General features: G+C 42.4%; 1 protein-coding gene across 3 annotated transcripts in view; it reads left to right on the forward strand.

Moving 5' to 3' along the window:
- Positions 1-20,582, forward strand: part of STARD13 (StAR-related lipid transfer (START) domain containing 13) — a 260,701-nt gene that overhangs the window by 218,604 nt on the left and 21,515 nt on the right. For all 3 annotated transcript variants that reach the window (XM_011946894.1, XM_011946893.1, XM_011946895.1), the window contains exons 4-7: positions 1,288-1,351; positions 13,509-14,869; positions 16,255-16,428; positions 17,564-17,723. In XM_011946894.1, coding sequence (XP_011802284.1) covers positions 1,288-1,351; positions 13,509-14,869; positions 16,255-16,428; positions 17,564-17,723 — 1,759 coding nt within the window. The remainder of the gene's footprint in view (positions 1-1,287; positions 1,352-13,508; positions 14,870-16,254; positions 16,429-17,563; positions 17,724-20,582) is intronic.

A 20,582-nucleotide genomic window follows, 5' to 3' on the forward strand; every position in this document is an offset into this window, starting at 1 on the left:
AGCTCCTCAGGAAGCTCAGGCAGGAGTTTCCCTTGAGCCCAGGAGTTTGAGACTGCAGTGAGCTATGGTCATACCAGTGCAGTCCAACCTGGGCAACAGAGTGAGATCCTCCTCTAAAAAAGAAAGAAGGAGAGAGACAGAAACAAAGTGTATAAAAGAGAAGGAAGGGGAGGCGGAAAAGAAAGAAAGAGAGAAAGAGAGAAAGAAAGAAAAAAGGAAAGAAGGAAGGAAGGAAGGAAAGAAGGAAGGAAGGAAGGAAAGAAAAAGATTATTAAAAGAATATATATCTAATTGCTTATATTTTCTCACTGGCCATGTCATCTGGTGAGAGACTGAGTCTGTGTCATCTGTTGAGAGACTTGAGTCTTTCTGGTGATCTGAGATTGGGAATGACCGGAGGAGAAAAAAATGGAAGAAATGCTGGGTAGCATCTTCTAGAGTCCAGCTGAGGGTGAAAATCAAAATGTATTTATTAGCACAGGCCGCCATGATGGAACACCATGGCTGAGTGGCTTAAACAACAGAAATGTATTTTCTCACAGTTCTAGAGGCTGAAAAGTTCAAGATCATGGTACTGGCAGGGTTTGGCTCCTGGTAAGGGTCCTGTGACCTGTAGATTTCTGCCTTCTCACTGTGTCCTCACATTACAGAGAGAGAGGGAGCTCTCTGGTAGTTCTTCTTATAAGTACACTAATCGTCTGGGATCAGAGCTCCTCCCCGGTGACCTCCTGTACCCTTAATCACTTCTTTACTCCAAATCAGTCACGTTGGGCATTCACATATGTGAATGGAGGGCTTCAACATACATGTTTTGGAGCAGCATAGTTAGCTGATAGCGTGTGTATGTGAGATATTTTCCACCTATACCCAACCACCTGAGATCAGGAGAGAAGACACATGGTTGGGTCGATCCATATTTGGAGGTTAACAGGATAGACTTGATGCAAGGTCAAGGTGGCAAACGTTTTGAGGGGATAGTGAAAGTTGGCTAAAATGATTGGCCATGGATTCCAGTAACAGTGGAAAAAGAAGCCAGAAAAGGGCTGGGTTTAGATTAAGGAAAAGGCAGGGATTGGTAGGCTTGGTGGTAGAGTCCTCGCAGGTCAGGAGGCTGGAGCACAAATGGGCACTATTTTAGAGCATATCTTCTGTGGGTGCAGTACTGTCGTGGGACATAATTGGTTGTTCCCGCAATTTCAACTTTACTGGAAATAAAGGAGGATTATCAAACTGGAGAGATTTAAATTCATTAGTGAAAGTAATCATCACATTTTTCTTTCATTTTAGAAGACTAAATACGTTGAACAAGTGTGCCTCAATGAAACTTGATGTGAACTTCCAAAGGAAAAAGGTAGGTGCCCACACCTTAATAAGAATGTGGCTATGCCAGTGAATACCAGGAGTTTGAGACCAATCTGAGCAACATAGTGAGACCCCTGTGTCTACAAAAAAATGATAATAATAAATTAGCTGGGCACAGTGGCTTGCGCCTGTAGTCCCAGCTATCGAGAGGCTGAGTTGGGGGCATTGCTTGAACCCAGAAGGTTGAGGCTGCAGTGAGCCATGATCGTGCCGCTGCCCTTCAGCCTAGGTGACAGAGTGAGACGATGTCTCCAACTAAAAAGCAACACGAACCTAAGCAAAATTTTGAAATGCATGACCATCCATGTGTGTTCTCCATATCCCATTTCATCATAACCACCTAAATAAGTCTATTATAAACTAAGGCTGAAATCTATTTGTTTTACCATTTCATTTTGCTTTCTTTTTTTTATTAGAGGGTTTGCATAAAGATGTAAAATATCCCAGTGCTTTATGGTGATCTTTCAGAAATGTCCGTTGTAAATGTCAACCCCTTATTAGACTCGAATGCTTCACAGCAATGAGTAGATTAAAAGTTCAGAAAGGATCTGGGCGTCCATGGCCACTGACCTCTGGCTCATTTTTTCCAGTCGTGTTTTATTTCATGCACGTGTCAAGATGCCTCCACTGTCAGGCAGATTCAGTTGGTAATGTATGAGGGGTCCTGGGGACAGTGTGACAAGATCCTGAGCCCTGGCTCGTCTTTCATTGTTCTCCCCACCATGCACTTTTCTCTAGCCACAAAGAATTCGGTTCAGTTTGAAAAGTCACTAAGCTTCCTCCCCATCACAAGACTTGCCATGTGCTGCTTCCTCTTTATGGGTAAGACTAGAGATTTGAGTTTTGAAATAAAGCTGTACTTTATTGAATATGTACTGTTTTCCTAGGAGCTAGATTATGTGCTTACCACACATTATCTCATTTAATCCGTCGAGATGGGGCTTCTCTGTTTTCTATATTAGGAAGGTAAATCTTGAACAGGCTGGGTCATTGCCCACGGTCTTGCAGCTAGCGGCGGAGCAGGATTTCTACCTCGGGGATGTCTGACCAAGGCTCCTAGCCACCATGCTGTACAACCTCTCTTTTTCACTGAATTGATTCTTTTTAGAAAATTCAGAATTAGGATGCTTAACTACTTTTTTCATTTAACATCTCCTCTGTGTAGCAACTCAAGCCTCCATATATTTTGAAGGATCAGAGAAAACATCTTTGAATTAAAAGAAAGTGTTCTTGGCCAGTCGCGGTGGCTCACACCTGTAATCCCAGCACTTTGGGAGGCTAAGGTGGGTGGATCATCTGAGGTCAGGAGTTCGAGACCAGCCTGACCAACATGGTGAAACCCCGTCTCTACTAAAAATACAAAAATTAGCTGGGTGTGGTGGCACGTGCTTGTAGTCCCTGCTACTCAAGAGGCTGAGGCAGGAGAATCACTGGAACCTGCAAAGCGGAGGTTGCAGTGAGCTGAGATCGTGCCACTGCACTCCAGCCTGGGCGCCAGAGAGAGACTCTGCCTCAAAAAAAAGAAAAGAAAAGGAAAGAAAGAGAGAGAGAGAGAGAAAGAAAGAAAGAAAGAAAGTTTTTATCCTGCTCTACACAGAGAAATCATTAAAGCCAAAGGATTTTAAGTTACTCCTTAGTAACCTAATCTTTAAAAATAACTTTAATCTGAATCTGTGCTCTAAAATAACACACACACAAAAAAATCAAATGAATTTTGGTGGACCTCACCTTAAAAACAATTTGGGATTTGAGCTGGGAACCAAAGATTTAAGCTAAGGAGGTAAAACAGTGAAAAACAATATCCAGAGAAATATTAAAATATGAGCAGTTTGTCCAGGCCAAAGACAAATTAAAAATGTGGGAATAAACCTCCCAACAGCTGTCTGACTGAATAGACCCCTTGAGAAGCATACATACTATTTGAAGCATGAGGGTCAGATGTTGTTTTGATTGGAACACATGGTTCCTATTAAACTGAACACAGCTATGCCTGTGTGTCTAAAGTGGGTCCTCAAATGGCTGGTCTATACAGCTGCCTATACCGACCATTAGCTGCACTGCATCACAAAAGAAAATGCCAAAAACTAATGACATGAGTTGTTTTCCACACAGTGGAGTGATTGGATTTTTACCCTGTCACCAGCTTTTCAAAACCCACAGGCGAGATGGGCTTGAATAACATTTGTTTGGCTCTTTGTGCGTTACCTTCACAAAAGCTCCTCTGTAAATTGGTCACTTTGGTATTCTGACCTTAATGTCGTCTTTATATTGGATCTAGTGGCACACACACCCTTAAAGCCTCTACTTAGCTATAGGCCTCAGAATGCAAGCACTTGAATAAAATATTGCATTTCACATTGTAAATTAGAGAGTCATGGCCTGAATTTTCAAATAAATAATACCGACATGTGGTCTCCACCTACTTATGAATCTCAGTAATGACCAGAATCCGGGGCCAGATTGAAGCAACCAGATTGAAGTAACCACTCAGGAGATGCTGTATTGTGACACCCGTTTCTGTGATCTTCCTCTTACACAAGGCATAGGCTTTATTTAATCCTTTATGTTACTGTGAAAAAAAAAAATGAATAGGAGCTAAGACTAGGCCAGATGATCACAAATAGAAAAGGAAACTTGAGAATCGAGCACCCCGTGAAAAGCTTCAGCCAACTTCAGAATTTATTTATTTGGAAGAAAAATAAGACAGCAGCATTTCCTCTAGGTGTGTCCCCATGTTAAGCCATCCAAGAAATAGAAATAGAATCCCCACCTCCAATCTGCAGAGTCCCAGACTTATTTAATTCTGTAGAAAGTCATCCCCAAGTAGCTAAACTGTCTGGAGTCACAGTCTTTCTCCCTTGGGGCTGCTGGACCTATGAGAGGGTTGCAGGTGCTGGCCCAGCAGTTTGTGGGGTTAGTAAAAACTGACACTGGGCTTCCTCCCCACCAGGCACTATTCCTTGTCCTTAAGTCCGTGTCACAGATGCAGAAACTGAAGGGCTTGGTGCTTGCCCAAAGCCACACAGAAGTAGCAGAGGCAGGACTTGAATCCAGGTAATCTGGCACCTGACTGCCCCTCCTCACCCTTCAGAGATATTCAGAGACAAACTGGAGCCTGGGTGAGCCTCTAGCCCTTGGCCTGAGACCTGCAAGGATCTCATGTTTCCTCAGCAGTACATTCAGTTCACTGTGTGGATTGTTTTTATAAGAGGCATGGTTCTTGCCATCTGTACTAAAGTCCACAATTTATTTATTGTCTTCATGGCAATTGTGTTTAATCTTGTAGATTTTGGTGGGCTGACACAAGGAAGAAAGTGAAAAGTCCACAAGTAGGTGATGATGATGAAGGCTTTTTCATGCCTGGTTAGCCATACATTTTCTTATACATGAAATGCCACTGCCAAAGCACCGGGAGAAATGGCATCACCCCTACCCTCCCACAATATGGTTTCTAACTGTTTTGCAGAAGAGAAAAGGGATCCTTTAAGGATTCGAGATGACCTTCCCTGCCTCTGTAAGAGTCAGGTGGAGGAGTATTCTCTATTTTCGCTGCACACCTCACTGGAAGACTAACAACGCAGCCCCAAGAGCATTTCAGGAGAAAGGACACTAGCACTTCTGCCGCCTGCAGCTCTGGCTCTCCACTCCCACGGCGTTCCCAGCGGCCCGTTCCTGCTTCTAAACAGACAGGCTCGGCCACGTAGCTCCAGTTAACGTCTAAATTTCTATGTGACTATGGATGAGTTGCCTTTTGCAGCTGTAGATTTATGTGGGTTCCTGTTTCCAGTGTAAAGATATGGCCAAATTCCATCTTTTAAAAAAAGCCCTTCTTTATGGAATGTCTGGTTGGCATCTGTCTCTGAGGAATATATAATTTCAGTGAAGAATGTTCTCATTTTTAGAAAAAAACAAAAGCCAAACAGCGGAGATTCATCTAAATTAAAAACATCAAGACACACACAAAGTAGCTTTTCTCAGGAAAATGTTTCTTCCCCATTATTACCTACAAAATTCGCAATTGCTCCATGATGACATTGAAATCCTCTGATTAAAGTGTTTATGTGATTCGGCTTCTATTCAAAGTAAAAGCCAGAGACTGAAGACTCCAATTAGGCTGTTTATTAAATGAGGAAAGAGAAGAACACGTATCCACATGGGACTCTTACCTTTCCTCTTTTACCTAGGAATATGTCTCAAGAGAGAAAGAGCAGGTTCCAAAGAAGGTTCTGGTTGAAGTTATAGTTTTAATAAGGCTCTCTGAAATCATGACCAAAGGTGGAAAGCAACACAGAAACCATGACTAATTGCCACCTTGCAGCCAGCACCTCCTGGCCTGGATGCCATCGGCATTTCAGAGGCACTGCAGCTGTTGACAAGGGGCCCGGCCCCCACCACCCCCATATTTCCCACTCCCTTGCACACCCCTGCATCTCCTACCAAATGAGACACCTCCTGGCAACTCCAAAGAGTGGTCAGATGAGAGAAAGTCCATCATTCACTTGGCTGGAGAGTATTAACAGCCTTGAACTGCAGATAATTACATGCGAATGTCCTAAAACTGTAGGGTCTTCGAGTTGGAAGGATCTTTGGTCTTATTTTCTAACCTCCCACTCACTCACTGCGATCTGCTTCTTAGAGCATCCCTCTCCCTCACAATTTGCTGAGCCACTGTTTATTATAAGCTTCTCAACATGATGAGCTCTTCACATGGCAAAGCAATTTATTTTATTCTACAGACTAGAAAGGCCTTCCATATGATAAGCTAGGAGCTGATTCCTTCTAAACTGGCCCATCTGATCCTAGCTTTTTTCCCTGGTGAAGCACAGAATATGGATTTCCTCATTCACTAAGTAGCCCTTTAGCTCTGACCTCCAGAACAGGAATCAGCACACTGCTACTCCTGCTTTCATAAATAAAGTTTTATTGGATCAATGGCTATGCCCATCATTTCACAACAATGGCAGAGCTGAGTAGGTGAGAGAGAGAGACCTTATGGCCCATACACCTGAAATATTTATGATATGGCCCTATACAGAAAATGTTTTCAGACCCTTGCTCAATCTAGAACAGTTTCTCAACTGTCAGTGGTGAATGACTGGTTTTCTTATTTTATTTTTTCCAGTCTGCCACAGACCAAGATACTTTTGTAAAATTCAATACAAATGAATTATTAGAAATATTAATTTTAGCAAATTATAGAAAATACAGTCTTAATGTTTTATTGTTAGGCTCAACTGATACAAAGGTGCATACCGATAAATATAATCAAAACAAATATAACAAGAAATAATGATGCAGGATTTTTCTCAGCCCTACTTCACCAGCTGGAAACTTTGTGCCTGGCAGGAGCCTCTGCTTCTTTGTTCCTGTCACCCCGCTCTGTGGCCTGTGGCTCCCTGGCTGACCCAGCCCTGCCACTGCTTCTTGGCACCAGCGACAGGAAGGCTACAGCTTACAGCCCCTTTTGACCTCACTTTCAGTGGGTCTCAGGTTCTTGTCCCACATCAAAGAAGAATGAGGTTACGTTGACAATTAACGAGTGAGGAGGGTGGAGAAGAATTGTATTCAGTGACACAACAGCTCTCAGTGGAGAGGGGATGCAAGAGTGGTCCTGAAGTCAGGTGCTTTTCTTCCCTAATGTGGCTGGGTCTGGGCTTTTATAGGCTCAGAATGGGGGAGTGCCTGCTGATTGGTTTGTGAGTGTGCAAAAAAGCTAAAAGAAAGACACCAGTCAAAGGTGGGCATGACAGTGTAAAAAACCAATTTGGGAAAGGTAGTCTATGTAAAATAGATGAAGGGTGAGGATCAATCAGAGGAAAGCATGCCAAATGGGAAGAAAGGTTCTCAATCCAGTCTGTGGATTTGTAGCTTGGCTTTCAGCCTTCAAACTATGTTTGACTTGAGGTCACAGATGGGGTTTCACCAGGAAGCTGCCCCTATTTGCCTAGGCATTTGACTGCCTCCTGCTGCTATCAATAGAAAAGAATTACAAAAACTGTTCAGATTTTTATTGAAAGTGTGCATATATGTGATTAATACAAAGAATCACAATTGTGCTTATACGATTTTTGTTGTTCATCTGTCATAACTGAACAAAAAGTTTACTTTAAAACAGAAATCCCTCAAATTAAATGCCTATATGCACACTTTGAAGAAACACTTTGACTGCAAATGTATAAGATATATATAATTTTTTTTTTTGGAGGTAGAGTCTCACTCCGTCACCCAGGCTAGAGTGCAGTGGCGTGAACTTGGCTCACTGCAACCTCTGCCTCCAGGGTTCAAGTGATCTTCTGCCTCAGCCTCCCTAGTAGCTGTGATTACAGGTATGCACCACCATACCAGGCTAATTTCTGTATTTTTAGTAGTGACGGGTTTCACCATGTTGGTCAGGCTGGTCTCAAACTCCTGATCTCAGGTGATCCGCTCACCTCGGCCTTCCAAAGTGCTGGGATTACAGGCGTGAGCCACCGCCCCTGGCCATAAAATTTGTAATGTGACAGGAAGTTTCTTCTTTGTTGTCTAAGTTAAGTGGGATTGATAACAATGCTACTCATGGGTAATAATGTATATCTAAAATTCTTTTGTTTGGGTACCAGTCATCATAGGGAAACCAGTGAAGAAAGGTTTTTTAAGCCAAGTTAAAAGTTTAGGGTATTCCTTTTCACTTACAACTTTAGAGTATTCTGTTCACCTTTTATTCAAAATGATGTAAGTGATGCTATATTTCCAAAATTCATCTTCAGTTCTTCATCTCTAGCCAATTCTTATAAAGTTATAAATGTAAATTACCTGTGAAACAATGGATTCTGTATATTATACACTTTGGGTTATGGTAAGCACACTAACCTTGAATTGGCACTGTAAATCAGATGGACCACACACCAGCAGCATGCAGCTGTCACTCATAGGACTCACCGTTTGAATTTCACTACACCCAAACTGGTCTCTACCCTGTTTACTAAGACAAATCCACTGATTGTTAGCTCAGATAGCACAGACTTTTCAATTAGTGACAAATGGTCTTAATGCTCACTCTAAATTTCTGTGTCTACCTCATTAAAGACCAAGTTTGGGGACCGGCAGCCCCCTGACCACGCTCTGAGTAGCACCGTCTAGAGTTCTGCATTTCTAAATCAAGCTGTTAGTTCTTTCAATTATCCAACCCAGGAAGTTGTGGTTTTTAGATCTTTGACCATTCTGATTACTCTTCTCTAGAAATGTACCCCTTAAAATGTGGGGTGCTTAAAGAGAACCCATTGTTCCTGATATATGTGACCAGTGCAGAATGCAGTGGGCACTGACCTTTTGAGTCTTGGGATCTGTGCTCTGGTCATGCATCCTAAGGTTGATGTCTTTGTTCAGTAGCCACATTACATGGTTAAGTCACATTAAGCTTACATCTGCCAGAGCTCTCAAGTCTATTAATAACAGGAAGGGCTGTTGAACTATGTTCTTTTTATCCTGCACATCCTGTAGTTGATTTTTGAAGTTACAGTCATTTTATTTGACTTTTATGAAATTTTATCTTATTAACAGATCATCCTTCACTTGTTAAGCTCTATACACGTCTCAGTATTGCTATTCTCTAACAATAATAACTAATTTCATCTATCACTTTAGGGTTTATATGGTGTTTTCACCTATAGTCCCATTTGGTTCTGTTGACAAATCATGCTGGACGTGCATTATTATTGTTTTCATTGTATAGCAGAAAACTGAGTCTCAAAGAACCCTTAACAAATAGCCTTATACCATCTTTACAGTTTAACAACATGAGTTCCGGCCCATTCAAGTTACTCTTAAAATGGTCATAACCTTGAGACATGCTTCCTTCAGTTATTTTCAGTCTTTCAGTCACACGCTGTGGAGGAGTTACTCAAGCAGTTACTAACAAAACTCTCTGTAGCAAGCTCATCCAACCCATGGCTTGTGGGTTATTTGTGGCCCAGGACGGCTTTGGATGTGCCCCAACACAAATTCATAAACTTTCTGGAAACATTATGAGTTGTTTTTTTTTTTTTTTGCCATTTTTTTAAGCTTATCAGCTATCATTAGTGTGAGTGTGTTTTATGTGTGGCCCAAGACAATTCTTCTTCCAGTATGACCCAAAGAAGCCAAAGGATTGGACACGCCTGTGTAGCATCTAGCTAGTGAAGCCATATTGTCCACAACATGAGAACCTTTTTTTAGTTGTCTTGCTGAAATTCTGATGTTCCATGTCCCTGGTACGTCCATGGTTTCTGAGACAGGAGAATTAAGTTACTTTGATGTATCCTTTTCTTTACAAACACATCTGACTCCTAGAGATTTCCATTTTGCGTTTCTAAATAATCACAAGCTATTCATTGTTAACTTCAAAAAAATTATCGAACAATGAAATCTGATAATCTCTTTTAAACAATCAGTACACTTCCATAAACACCATTGGAGGGTCTGAAATGTGCCTGATGCTCTGCTGGGTCCTGTGTTTTTTTTACCTTAAACTCTACTGCAGTGTGTGTTTTTCATACTGCAGATCATGGCCCCTTGGTAGGTTGTCAAGTGGATTTGGTGGATCACAAACAACATTTAAAAAAATAAAACAGACTAAACTAGACTAAAAAGTATCAGAATACAGACAAACAAGGATAATTACTTAAGTATAACTTTTTTTTTTGCTTTAATATAGTCTGTATGCGTGCCCTGAGTTGTAATGGAAAATATATTTTTTGTTGTGTGTCATTATCAAATAGTTTGAAATATCCCTCATTAGTGGAAGACACAGACACAGCCATTTCATTACCCTTGGGGACGGACATACCATGGTCATTGTAGGCACAGGGTGCCGAAGAAGAATGGTTGTTTTTTTCTTTGTTGCATTTTGTTTTCTATTGCTTTTGTTTTTGTTTGTTTGCTTTGGTTCAAACAACCTGAATACTGCAAAATTTCCCTGAGCTGTTTTACCTTTTTCCCAGGAGTTTGCCACTTTTTCACATGCCTTAGTTGGGCTGTAAATATTTTCCTTTTGGCCAAAGTGAGTATAATAAGCTCTCAGAGACCAGCAAACAGGGCCAGGCTTACCCTTCCCAGGCCACAGTGCCCAGCCTGGCATGTGTTCTTAACCTAAATAAAGGCGTCCCTATCCAACTAGTATGTGGTGTGCTGGCATCATAACCAGATTTGAGAGAGGTAGTTGGGGCCAACACTAAATGTTGTAGTTTCTGTTTTATAATATCTATATTTTCTTTAAAGTCATATCCTTTTTTTTTTTTTTTGTCTTCTCAAAAACTGTCTGCTAAAAGGGCTTTTTCACAGTCCTTATTTAATATCAACTTCTCACTAGCTTCCTAAAATGCAATACAAAAATCCAGTAAGTTCAACATTCAGCCTATCATGGTATCTTGTGTATAAATGACCCTCATATGTCAGTTTGTATTATATCAATCACAGGAATAGAGGGAGTAGAAAGTACTAGTAGGAAAATATATTTTGAGTCATCATTCTGGAGTCTTGCCCTTTTTCCACTTGTACAATTACAACTTTCTAAACTCTTTCATCAGAGCTTTATGCAAGTTTTTAAAACTCAAAGCTAATTTTTCACTGTGATCTCAATGCTATAGAATTCTTTTTTGTTTCTTTTTGTTTCCTTTTTTTAAGAGACAGAGTCTTGATATGTTGCCCAGGCTGGACTCAAACTCCTGGACTCAAAAGACCCTTCCACCTCAGACTCCCAAGTAGCTGAGATTATAGGCGTGAGCCACTGTATTAGTCCATTTTTCACACTGCTGATGAAGACATACCTGAGACTGGGCAATTTATAAGTAAAAAGAGGTTTAATGGACTCCCAGGTTCATGTAGGCAGGCCTCGCAATCATGGTGGAAGGTGAAATGTACATCTTACATGGCAGCAGACAAGAGAGAATGAGAGCTGAGCAAAAGGGGTTTCCCCTTATAAAACCATCAGATCTCATGAAACTTATTCACTACCACAAGAGCAGTATGGGGGGAACCACCCCCACGATTCAATTATCTCCCACCAAGTCCCTCCCACAACACATCAACACATGGGAATTATGGGAGCTATAACTCAAGATTAGATTTTGGTGGGAACACGACCAAACCATATCAACCACCACACCTGACTTCTAAGCCATAGAATTATTTTCTGTACCTTGGCTTTGTTATTGCTTTCACTTTAAACTTGAATATTCAAGTTTGCCATTTAGTCAAACCTACACAGAAACTAGATTTTGAAGGAATAAACAAAAACAGGAAGATCCCCGCAATGATTAACTGTGCATCTGCTTAGGTTTCCTTAAAAACAACACACTGCAAGGTTAAAGGGAGTTAAGGTGGATGCCAGATATGTAAAAAGATTAACAAGCAATTGAACTAACATTGAAAGATACAAATAAGCAAATACCTCTCAGTGAGGACTGCTGAATGCACTAGCATCCTTAATCCCTTCAGCAAACCTGTGAGGCAAGACCCACTTCAATCTCATAAGCGGCAGAAACTTGCTTTAAGCAAATACCTCTCAGTGAGGAACTGCTGAATGCACTGCCTTCTTTAATCCCTTCAGCAATGTTCAGCAAACCTATGAGGCAAGACCCACTTCAATCTCATAAGTAGCAGAAACTTACTTTAGAGAGGGTAAGTAGCTTGTGGACAGTCACCTAGCTCTGAATTGGTATCACTGACACTTGGAACCAGGTCTTAAAACTGAACACCCAAGTGGAATAAAATAAATTTAATTCAGTTCACAAAAAAATAAGCAATTATTATGTCCTTGGCATTGGAGGGGCTATACATATGAATAAATATGTTTATATGAATAATGAAACAGAGAAACACAGGTCCTGCTTTTTTTTTTTTTTTTTTTTTTTTTTGCTGACGCTGTGGTGCAGTGGTGCCATCACGGCCCGCTGGAGCGGGCCTGGCTCTTGATGACTTTACCTGTAACAACTGAGAGTGGAGGCTCTCAAGCAGAAGGCTTCTAAGCTTTTAAAAAAAAAAAAAAAAGATTCAATTTGGACTACACTGTGGAAAGCTATTTAGATGGGAAAGATGCTGGAGACCGGGCTTCTCCCACATTTTTACTGTAACAGATCCAGAGAGAGGTGGCAAAGGCCTACGCTAAGAGAATGAGAGTGAAATTACGCATGAGGGAACAAATTTGAAAATCAATTCAGAATTAGGTCTTGGTGATGTGCTTGGTGAGGATGAAGCAGGATCCGATGATTCAGTTTGTTTCAAAAGGAAGTAGTAAGCCTGAGGTCAAGGTCTGTGCTGGGCCCAAGGCTATGCAGAGCTAAACTAGGCCATCTTTGGCCTCAGGGAATGCAGATGCTCCTCTCTCAGGGACTGCAAATTCAGGCTGAAACCAGACACCTAGAGTCAATGTGTGAGGCACAGAGTGTAAGACAGTGCCAAGCCGCGGGGACCCATGGCTGCCACACCACAGAGGTGTGCGTCCTGCCCACGGCATTCTGACTCGGAGTTGCTTCAACAGAAAAAGACTGCTCACACAGAGTAGCCGGATTGGATCACACATAGTGATCTCCAGAATGCCTCCCTCATCCCTACTTAAAGAAATTCAGTGGGTCATTTTGCTGTTACCTTATCCAGGGAATACACGATAAGAATCAAGTGCAGAGGACTAAAATAAGGAGTGTTAGCTTTGAGATATACTGACGTTGAGATTCAGAAGAGGCAAGCTGGAAATGTCCCTGGGGCTCAGTGAAGAGGTTTCTGGAAAGAAGTAAGTGCCTTTTATGGCACAGTTGAGTTCCTTTGTGAAAAAGAAGACTGCAGGTGCTTTATATTTAGACTGTCTAGTCTGATGTAATTATACCCTCTTTATAATCAGTCAGGGAAAGCTTCTTAGAGAGGAAGGAAGGAAGCATTCAAAACCTCTTTGAAAATGGGAAGGAAGAAAGCTTGGCAGGTTGAGAAGAATCCTCTGGCCACTGGGAGGAAGGGTATGTACAAGACAGTGCAAGTGGTGGAAGGACAGCTTAGAGGTGCCCAAGAAGCTCACACCTGTGCGTGGGAGGACAGAGGGAAGGGAGGTGAAGGACCGCCCAGGGCTGCCCTCAGCGTATCCAGAGTTCCTGCCTCAGCCACACTGTCTGCTAATGAGCATTTTCCTTGGTGTTCTGCAGGGTGACGACTCCGATGAGGAAGATCTTTGTATCAGCAACAAATGGACTTTCCAAAGAACCAGTCGCAGGTGGTCTCGTGTGGACGACCTCTACACGCTGCTCCCTCGAGGAGACGGAAGTGGGTCACTGGGAGGCACGGGGATGAGGAACACGACCAGCAGTGAGAGCGTCCTCACAGACCTGAGCGAGCCTGAGGTCTGTTCCATTCACAGCGAAAGCAGTGGAGGCAGCGACAGCCGCAGCCAGCTGGGCCAGTGCTGTGCAGACAGCCCGGTCATGCTGGATGCCCCACTGGTCAGCAGCAGCCTCCCGCAGTCCCCCAGAGACGTCCTCAACCACCCCTTCCACCCCAAGAATGAGAAGCCCACAAGGGCTAGGGCCAAATCATTTTTGAAACGCATGGAAACACTCCGAGGGAAGGGAGCCCACGGGAGGCACAAGGGGTCAGGGCGGACAGGTGGCCTGGTGATCAGCGGGCCCATGTTGCAGCAGGAGCCAGAGTCCTTTAAGGCCATGCAGTGCATCCAAATACCAAATGGAGATCTCCAGAATTCGCCGCCATCTGCCTGCAGAAAAGGGCTCCCGTGCTCCGGCAAGTCGAGTGGCGAGAGCAGCCCATCAGAACACAGCAGCAGCGGCGTCAGCACACCCTGCCTGAAGGAACGCAAGTGCCACAAGGCCAACAAGCGTGGGGGCATGTACTTGGAGGACCTGGATGTGCTGGCAGGGACAGCACTGCAGAATGCAGGGGACCAAAGCCGTATGCATGAGTTTCACTCCCAAGAGAATTTGGTGGTGCATATTCCCAAGGATCACAAACCAGGAACATTCCCCAAGGCACTTTCTATTGAAAGCCTGTCTCCTACAGATAATAGCAATGGGGTTAACTGGAGGACCGGTAGCATCTCCCTGGGCAGAGAGCAGGTCCCTGGTGCCAGGGAGCCCCGGCTCATGACGTCCTGCCACAGAGCCAGCCGGGTCAGTATCTATGACAATGTCCCTGGCTCTCACCTATATGCCAGCACAGGAGATCTTCTGGACTTGGAGAAAGATGACCTTTTCCCTCACTTGGATGACATTCTGCAGCATGTCAATGGGCTCCAGGAGGTAGTGGATGACTGGTCCAAAGATGTCTTACCTGAACTGCAAACTCACGATACGTTGGTTGGGGAGCCTGGCTTATCCCCCTTTCCGTCTCCTAATCAGATCACCTTAGATTTTGAAGGTAACTCTGTCTCAGAAGGTCGGACGACACCCAGTGATGTGGAAAGAGATGTAACATCTCTTAATGAATCTGAGCCTCCTGGGGTCAGAGACAGGAGGGATTCCGGTGTAGGGGCCTCTCTGACCAGGCCAAACAGGTAGGTGGCATGGATTTGTGAAATGATTTTTTTGTCCATTTCATAGTAATTGTGTTCTGTTTATTTCTTTAACAAACATATGCAGAGTACTTACTAAATGCCTGACTATGTTCTAAGTGATGTATGTGATTAGGAAGTCTTTGAACAGAAGTATGACTTCTGCAGAGGTATCATGGTGATTGAATCCATGTTAACTCATATTTATTTGTGTTTATCTTTTATTTTGATCTTAGTTTTATCCAAAAATATTTTGAGCTTCTTATATGTAAAGCATTGTACCGGGCACCACATGCAGGGAATCCTGGATGACCAAGACCCAGTTCCTAGGCACCGACTCTTCCCCAACCTTCCTGTGATGCATTCATCAAAATGTCTCTTCCACAAATTTTACACTTTTTTTGCTCCTATAAGAAATTTCTGAGGTCTAAGATGTGTACTCTGTAAGTCTGTTTTTGCTTGAAAGTGCCAATTACAAAGTACATAAAAGCTGACTTACAAAGACCGTTTCAGAAGCACCCTAGAAAAATGGCCCTGGGAGGTCCAAACTGGTAGAAACAATACCACTGTGTGTGCTGCTGGGTTTCTGGTTGAGACAGGGGTATATGTTGGGGCTCAGTGATATGTCACCATCTTTATCTCTCATCTTCAGGCTCCATCTCAATACTGAGCAAGAGTTAGAGTGTAGACACATGGAAGACAATGAGAAAATTTTCTGCAGCCCTAGACATTCGACAGCTCTATCTCTTTCTCTAGCTCTGTCTTTCTCTCTCTCTGTTTCTTGCTCCCTATCTCTATTTATCTATATCGCTCTACCTGTCTGTCCTCTCTGTCTATATTGCTCTGTCTTCCCTCTCTCTGTCTGTCTCTTGCTCTCTGTGTGTCTATCTCTGTCTGTCTCTCCATCCTCCGCCTTTGTCTCTATTTTTCGGTGCCATCTCTCCATCTCTCCATCTATGTCTGTCTCTCTCTTTTCTATCTCTCTGTCTGCTCTCTCTGCTTCTGTCTGTATCTCCCTGTCTCCGTCTCTTTCCTCTCTTTGTTTCTCTTTCTCTTTCATATACACACACACACACTCACTCACTCTCACACACAGTCTCAGCTGCTCTCAACATGAACAAATTTGGAATAAAAAACCTAGTATTTCCTCTATCACTTGTTTAAACCCCTAATGAAACAGACAATAAGACTTTTTCCAGGCTTATCCGAATTGGAAAAATCATGTCCTGTGTTTGTTCTGCACACTTCTGTCTTCTGTTGCATTTGCATTGAGATTCTCTTCGCTTGGACGCTATCTTGATTAGCTTCATGTACATTGGTGATGTCCCGTGTTTCCCGCTACCAAGTCCACTTTATGACTGGCTTCTGTGATGGTCTCTCTGGTAAAGGCGACTCCGATGGAACAGTTTCCAGCTGTCTCACCAGCCCCGGCCAGCCCCAGCATCGCCCCACATCAGCAGCCAGACGGCCAGCCAGCTGAGCCTGCTCCAGCGCTTCTCGCTGCTTCGCCTGACGGCCATCATGGAGAAGCACTCCATGTCCAACAAGCACGGCTGGACATGGTGCGTAGCACATTCACCTAGGAGGGGATCCTTGGCTCTAGAGCTAAGTGGGTGATTGCAAAAGCTTCCACGTTTACTTTGTGAATTCTGAAGAACCCATTCATTGCCTTCACTGATGATCTCCTGGACGTAAGGCATGAGCTCTGCCGTAGCCTCCATGTGACAGAGCCCACAGGAAACGTTGCTCTATTTGTAGCTCTCCGTTGGTTTCCAGGGAAGGCAGTCAGGCTCCAAGAAAGGAAAAAAAGACAAGTAAAGGGTGATTAATTGTGAACAGAGGAAATAAAAATAAACTTGCCATAAAATAATCCTGGCAGTTTGCACAGAAACAGCTGTCACTTGTACCTTCTGGCCTGATGCAAAGCTTACCACTTAGAGCCTTGATTCATTCAAAGAGCATTTAGTTCTTCAAATACATTTCTGCTTTTATTTCATTGGCAAATAAAAACAAGAATGTGCAGTAAACCTTGTAATAAGGAATTGACAGAAGCATATGTTAGAACTTGAATGTGGGCCTATTATAGATGATTTGGTGGATTTGAAAAAATACAAAATGTATCAGTAATTGTTCTATGTTTTATAATATGCATATTAAAAAATCAATGGTGTGTCTATAAAATATTTTAGAAGGTTATAAATTCATGGCCAAATCAATATATGCTTATGTATTAAAATGTCCTTTAAAAACGGCAGCTGGCTGTAGAAAAGTAAGGATAGAGCCAAGAAATATTGTTCTTCTTTTCTCCCTTCCTTTTCCTCCAGCCCCAGCCATATTTCTTCTTCCTCTTGTAATTTTTAAATTTGTTTTGTTTTGTTGGGGACTTTTAAGTGTTCAGCACTTGAGAGATGAGTCTATCACAATTAAGTTGGAAAGTTGTCCACTTGACCTGAAAACAGAGCTACAAATACATTCTGGTAACGTGACTCATGCTGTTTAGTAGTTAGAGATAGCATGCAGGCAAGGGCCACACAGAGCACGGCCGTGTCCTGTGATTAATGCAGAGAGAATGCTGAATTCGCCCGGCGTCTGTTGGGTATTCCAACAAAAGCTTGGCTTCCCTCATGCTTGCTTCCAGAGCCTCTCCCCACAGTGTGCCCCAGGAGGCTTGCATGACCTGGTTTCTGTAAATTCTAGGTCAGTTCCAAAGTTCATGAAGAGGATGAAAGTTCCCGACTACAAAGACAAGGCTGTCTTTGGCGTTCCTCTCATAGTCCACGTCCAAAGAACGGGACAGCCCCTGCCTCAAAGTATTCAGCAAGCACTGAGATATCTACGCAACAACTGCCTCGATCAGGTAGGGCTGTAACCCCCCTGCTCCTGCCCACCACCCCCAACCATGGGATTAGATTGATGGGATGTCAGACTGAGTCAGATCTGCCCAGGATCAGGCAAGACATGCCTCACCAAAAATAAAAGGCATTGTGACCTTTATGTGGTAATATTGAATCTGAACAAGCCACATCCTATTTGAGGATGTTTCCTCATTGGCAACTTAAATGATGACCTGGAGTGACTGCAGAAAGTTGATGTTAATAGTTTGTTCCTGTGATGTCTAATTTGCAATCCTTAAAAACTGGAGTTAAGCTATGTACTGCATTTCCTTTGTAACTATTATTTCAATGCCACCATTGATTTCACAGTGTTCTTTTATCCCTGTTATATTGTTTTTGAAAAAGAATTAGGTTTTTCATGCCTCCTTGTATTAATTCTTTTTTTTTTCCTTTGAAGCAGCATCATGACCAGGAAAACTTAAAGACAGATTTATTTACATCTTTTAAAAATGTACAAGTAAAATATGAACAAAAGTAACCGCTAAGTCAAATATCCCCTCATTTTATAGAGCTGATTCAAAGCTCAAGCTAAACAAAATATTCAAAGATAATTTTCTGCCTCCGGGACTTCTGGGGCCCACCGTCATGGTGGACTGTGATTAAATCCAGAGTGCAGTCCATCCTGTAGTTTACAAAACAAAGCCTTTGCTCCTCCAAATTAACACCCATTAGCTTCTTAGACCTTCTGTCCAAAATAAAAGTTGTGTTCTTAATTGATAAATTGCAACTCTGAATAGTGGGTATATTTCCAGGCAGCTATTCTGTAATAGTCTCTGTTCATCATACTTTTTGATGCCATGCAGAGAATCTGTACCAACCTAAGATGATTGTACTTTTTACTGATTTACCCTGGACCTTGGGCTCAGTGGGCAGGAATGAGCTCAGCTACATGAACTCAAAGATCCTGGCTAGTGATGCTTGTAGAGACTCCAATACTGAGACCACACTTAGAATCAGGCTGGTCTCAGGGTGAACCAGAAATCAATTTTCACTACAGAAAATTAGAATTAACTTCTTCATTTGAAGTTGTCTTTGACTGAACTGAATGTGTGATGCTCTTTGTCCCTCCTCACTTTTCATTTAGAAACTCTGCACATAATATTTTTCCATATTTGGATGTCATCGTGGAGGGTGGGATGGCTGCTGTCGTTGTTGCGATGATGGCCATTTAATTTTGAGAAATGACCTTAATAGCTTGCCTCTTATTCCCCAGCAACAAGGGTGACAGGCTCCTTTGCTAGGGTCCTCTTCTTTGGCAGATGCCCCAACATGAATTGACTTGTGAATCACGTTCCAGTAGAGTCAGACAATTAATCTGGTCACTTAAGCATACATTTTAATTTATTTTTAATCTTAGAGGTTTTACTGAGAATACACATTATTCACAGTTAATGTCCTAAAGGTGTTTTACTGAGAGAAGTTTTTAAAGAGGTGGGCTCTGGTGAATATTTGGGAAAGCCCACTCTGGTCTCTATTCCAATGCTAAAAGCATTGCAACCTTGTCATTTGGCATAGAACTTTGTGGCCTCAATTGTACATTTGTTGTTGGTTTGTGGGTATAGACCCAAGATGGTATTTTGTTAAGACACATGTTTTTCCAAGTATCTCACTTTCTGTAAGGGTATGTATCAAACTCACCTCCCTCTTGGTGCTCTTAGAGACTGTGGCTTGGCCGTTTTCCAAGCACAGAGAAGAGTTTGCTCCAAGAGCGTGGCCAGCTAATGCTTATCAACAAAAGCTCCGTTAAGAGAAAACAGTGTTCAGGAATGTCTTAAAGGAAGTGCAACAAATCTGGGTCACTAGTTCAATAAAATTAACCTCTCTTGAGTGCCTGGCATATTTCAAGCAATTTTATTATGTGTTCTGCATTAATTGCCTCATTTAGTCCCACATCCACCCTTGAATGGTGTTATCCCAGGTTCATTATGGTGGAACCAACACTTGCTTGCAAGTGTGACTCCAGAGTCCAAGTTCCTAACCACTGCACTCTGTGGCTGCTTATTATAATGGCTTTTCCCCTGTGGACTTCGGGGTGATGCCATCTCTAGCATTGAGGAGTGACCCTATACAACTCATTGATGAATGAATTCACTGTCAAGATTTTGTAGTCGATGTTAGTCATTAAGTCACATAATGTGCTTTCTGCGAGAAAGGGAGAAAAACCTTTTTTCTCTGGCTGCAGCATCTGAAATCATTGTGTTTCTTTTGGACAACTGACCTGTTTTTTAATACTGTGGACACCAAACTCATTCATTTGGGTGTGTTTTCCTCACTGTATTGGCTGCTAGAAAGCTTGGAGCCAAATATGTGTTCTGCCTGTAGTAAAATCTATATAATTTTTGGCATTAATTTTATGCATCAGTCTTATTCCTAGTTTCCTCCACCCTTTTCTGTCTTTGTTTTCCTTTTGCTGTAATTTTCTTATGTTTTATCTTTAATTTAATTGTATCTTACTATATTTTATAGGTTGCTGTAAGCCCCCTTAAATTTTTTCTTGAACAAGAGTGGCTGTAAATAAATGAAATGTAATTCCACTATTCCATTCAGCGCTGAGTCTTTAGTATAGGCAATAAACCATTCCTGCCCCCTGTAGCTTCTGAATAATGTGTAGTGCCAGTATCACTGCTGTGAGTGGGGCCAGCCTCTCTTTGGAAGCACAAGTCTTATCAGTAGAGAGAAAGACACGGGGCACCAAAACCTCTTCCACCCCTGTGTCCATCTCACGTCCATTTTTTAAATCTGGGAGAATGCCAAGACGAAAAACAGTGTGCCGGCAAAGCCTTGGAGGAAGAAGACTCTTTACAAGACATGGATATGAGTCA

Source organism: Colobus angolensis, unplaced genomic scaffold, assembly GCF_000951035.1.
Source record: "Colobus angolensis palliatus isolate OR3802 unplaced genomic scaffold, Cang.pa_1.0 Scaffold255, whole genome shotgun sequence".
NCBI classification, from domain to species: Eukaryota; Metazoa; Chordata; class Mammalia; order Primates; family Cercopithecidae; genus Colobus; species Colobus angolensis.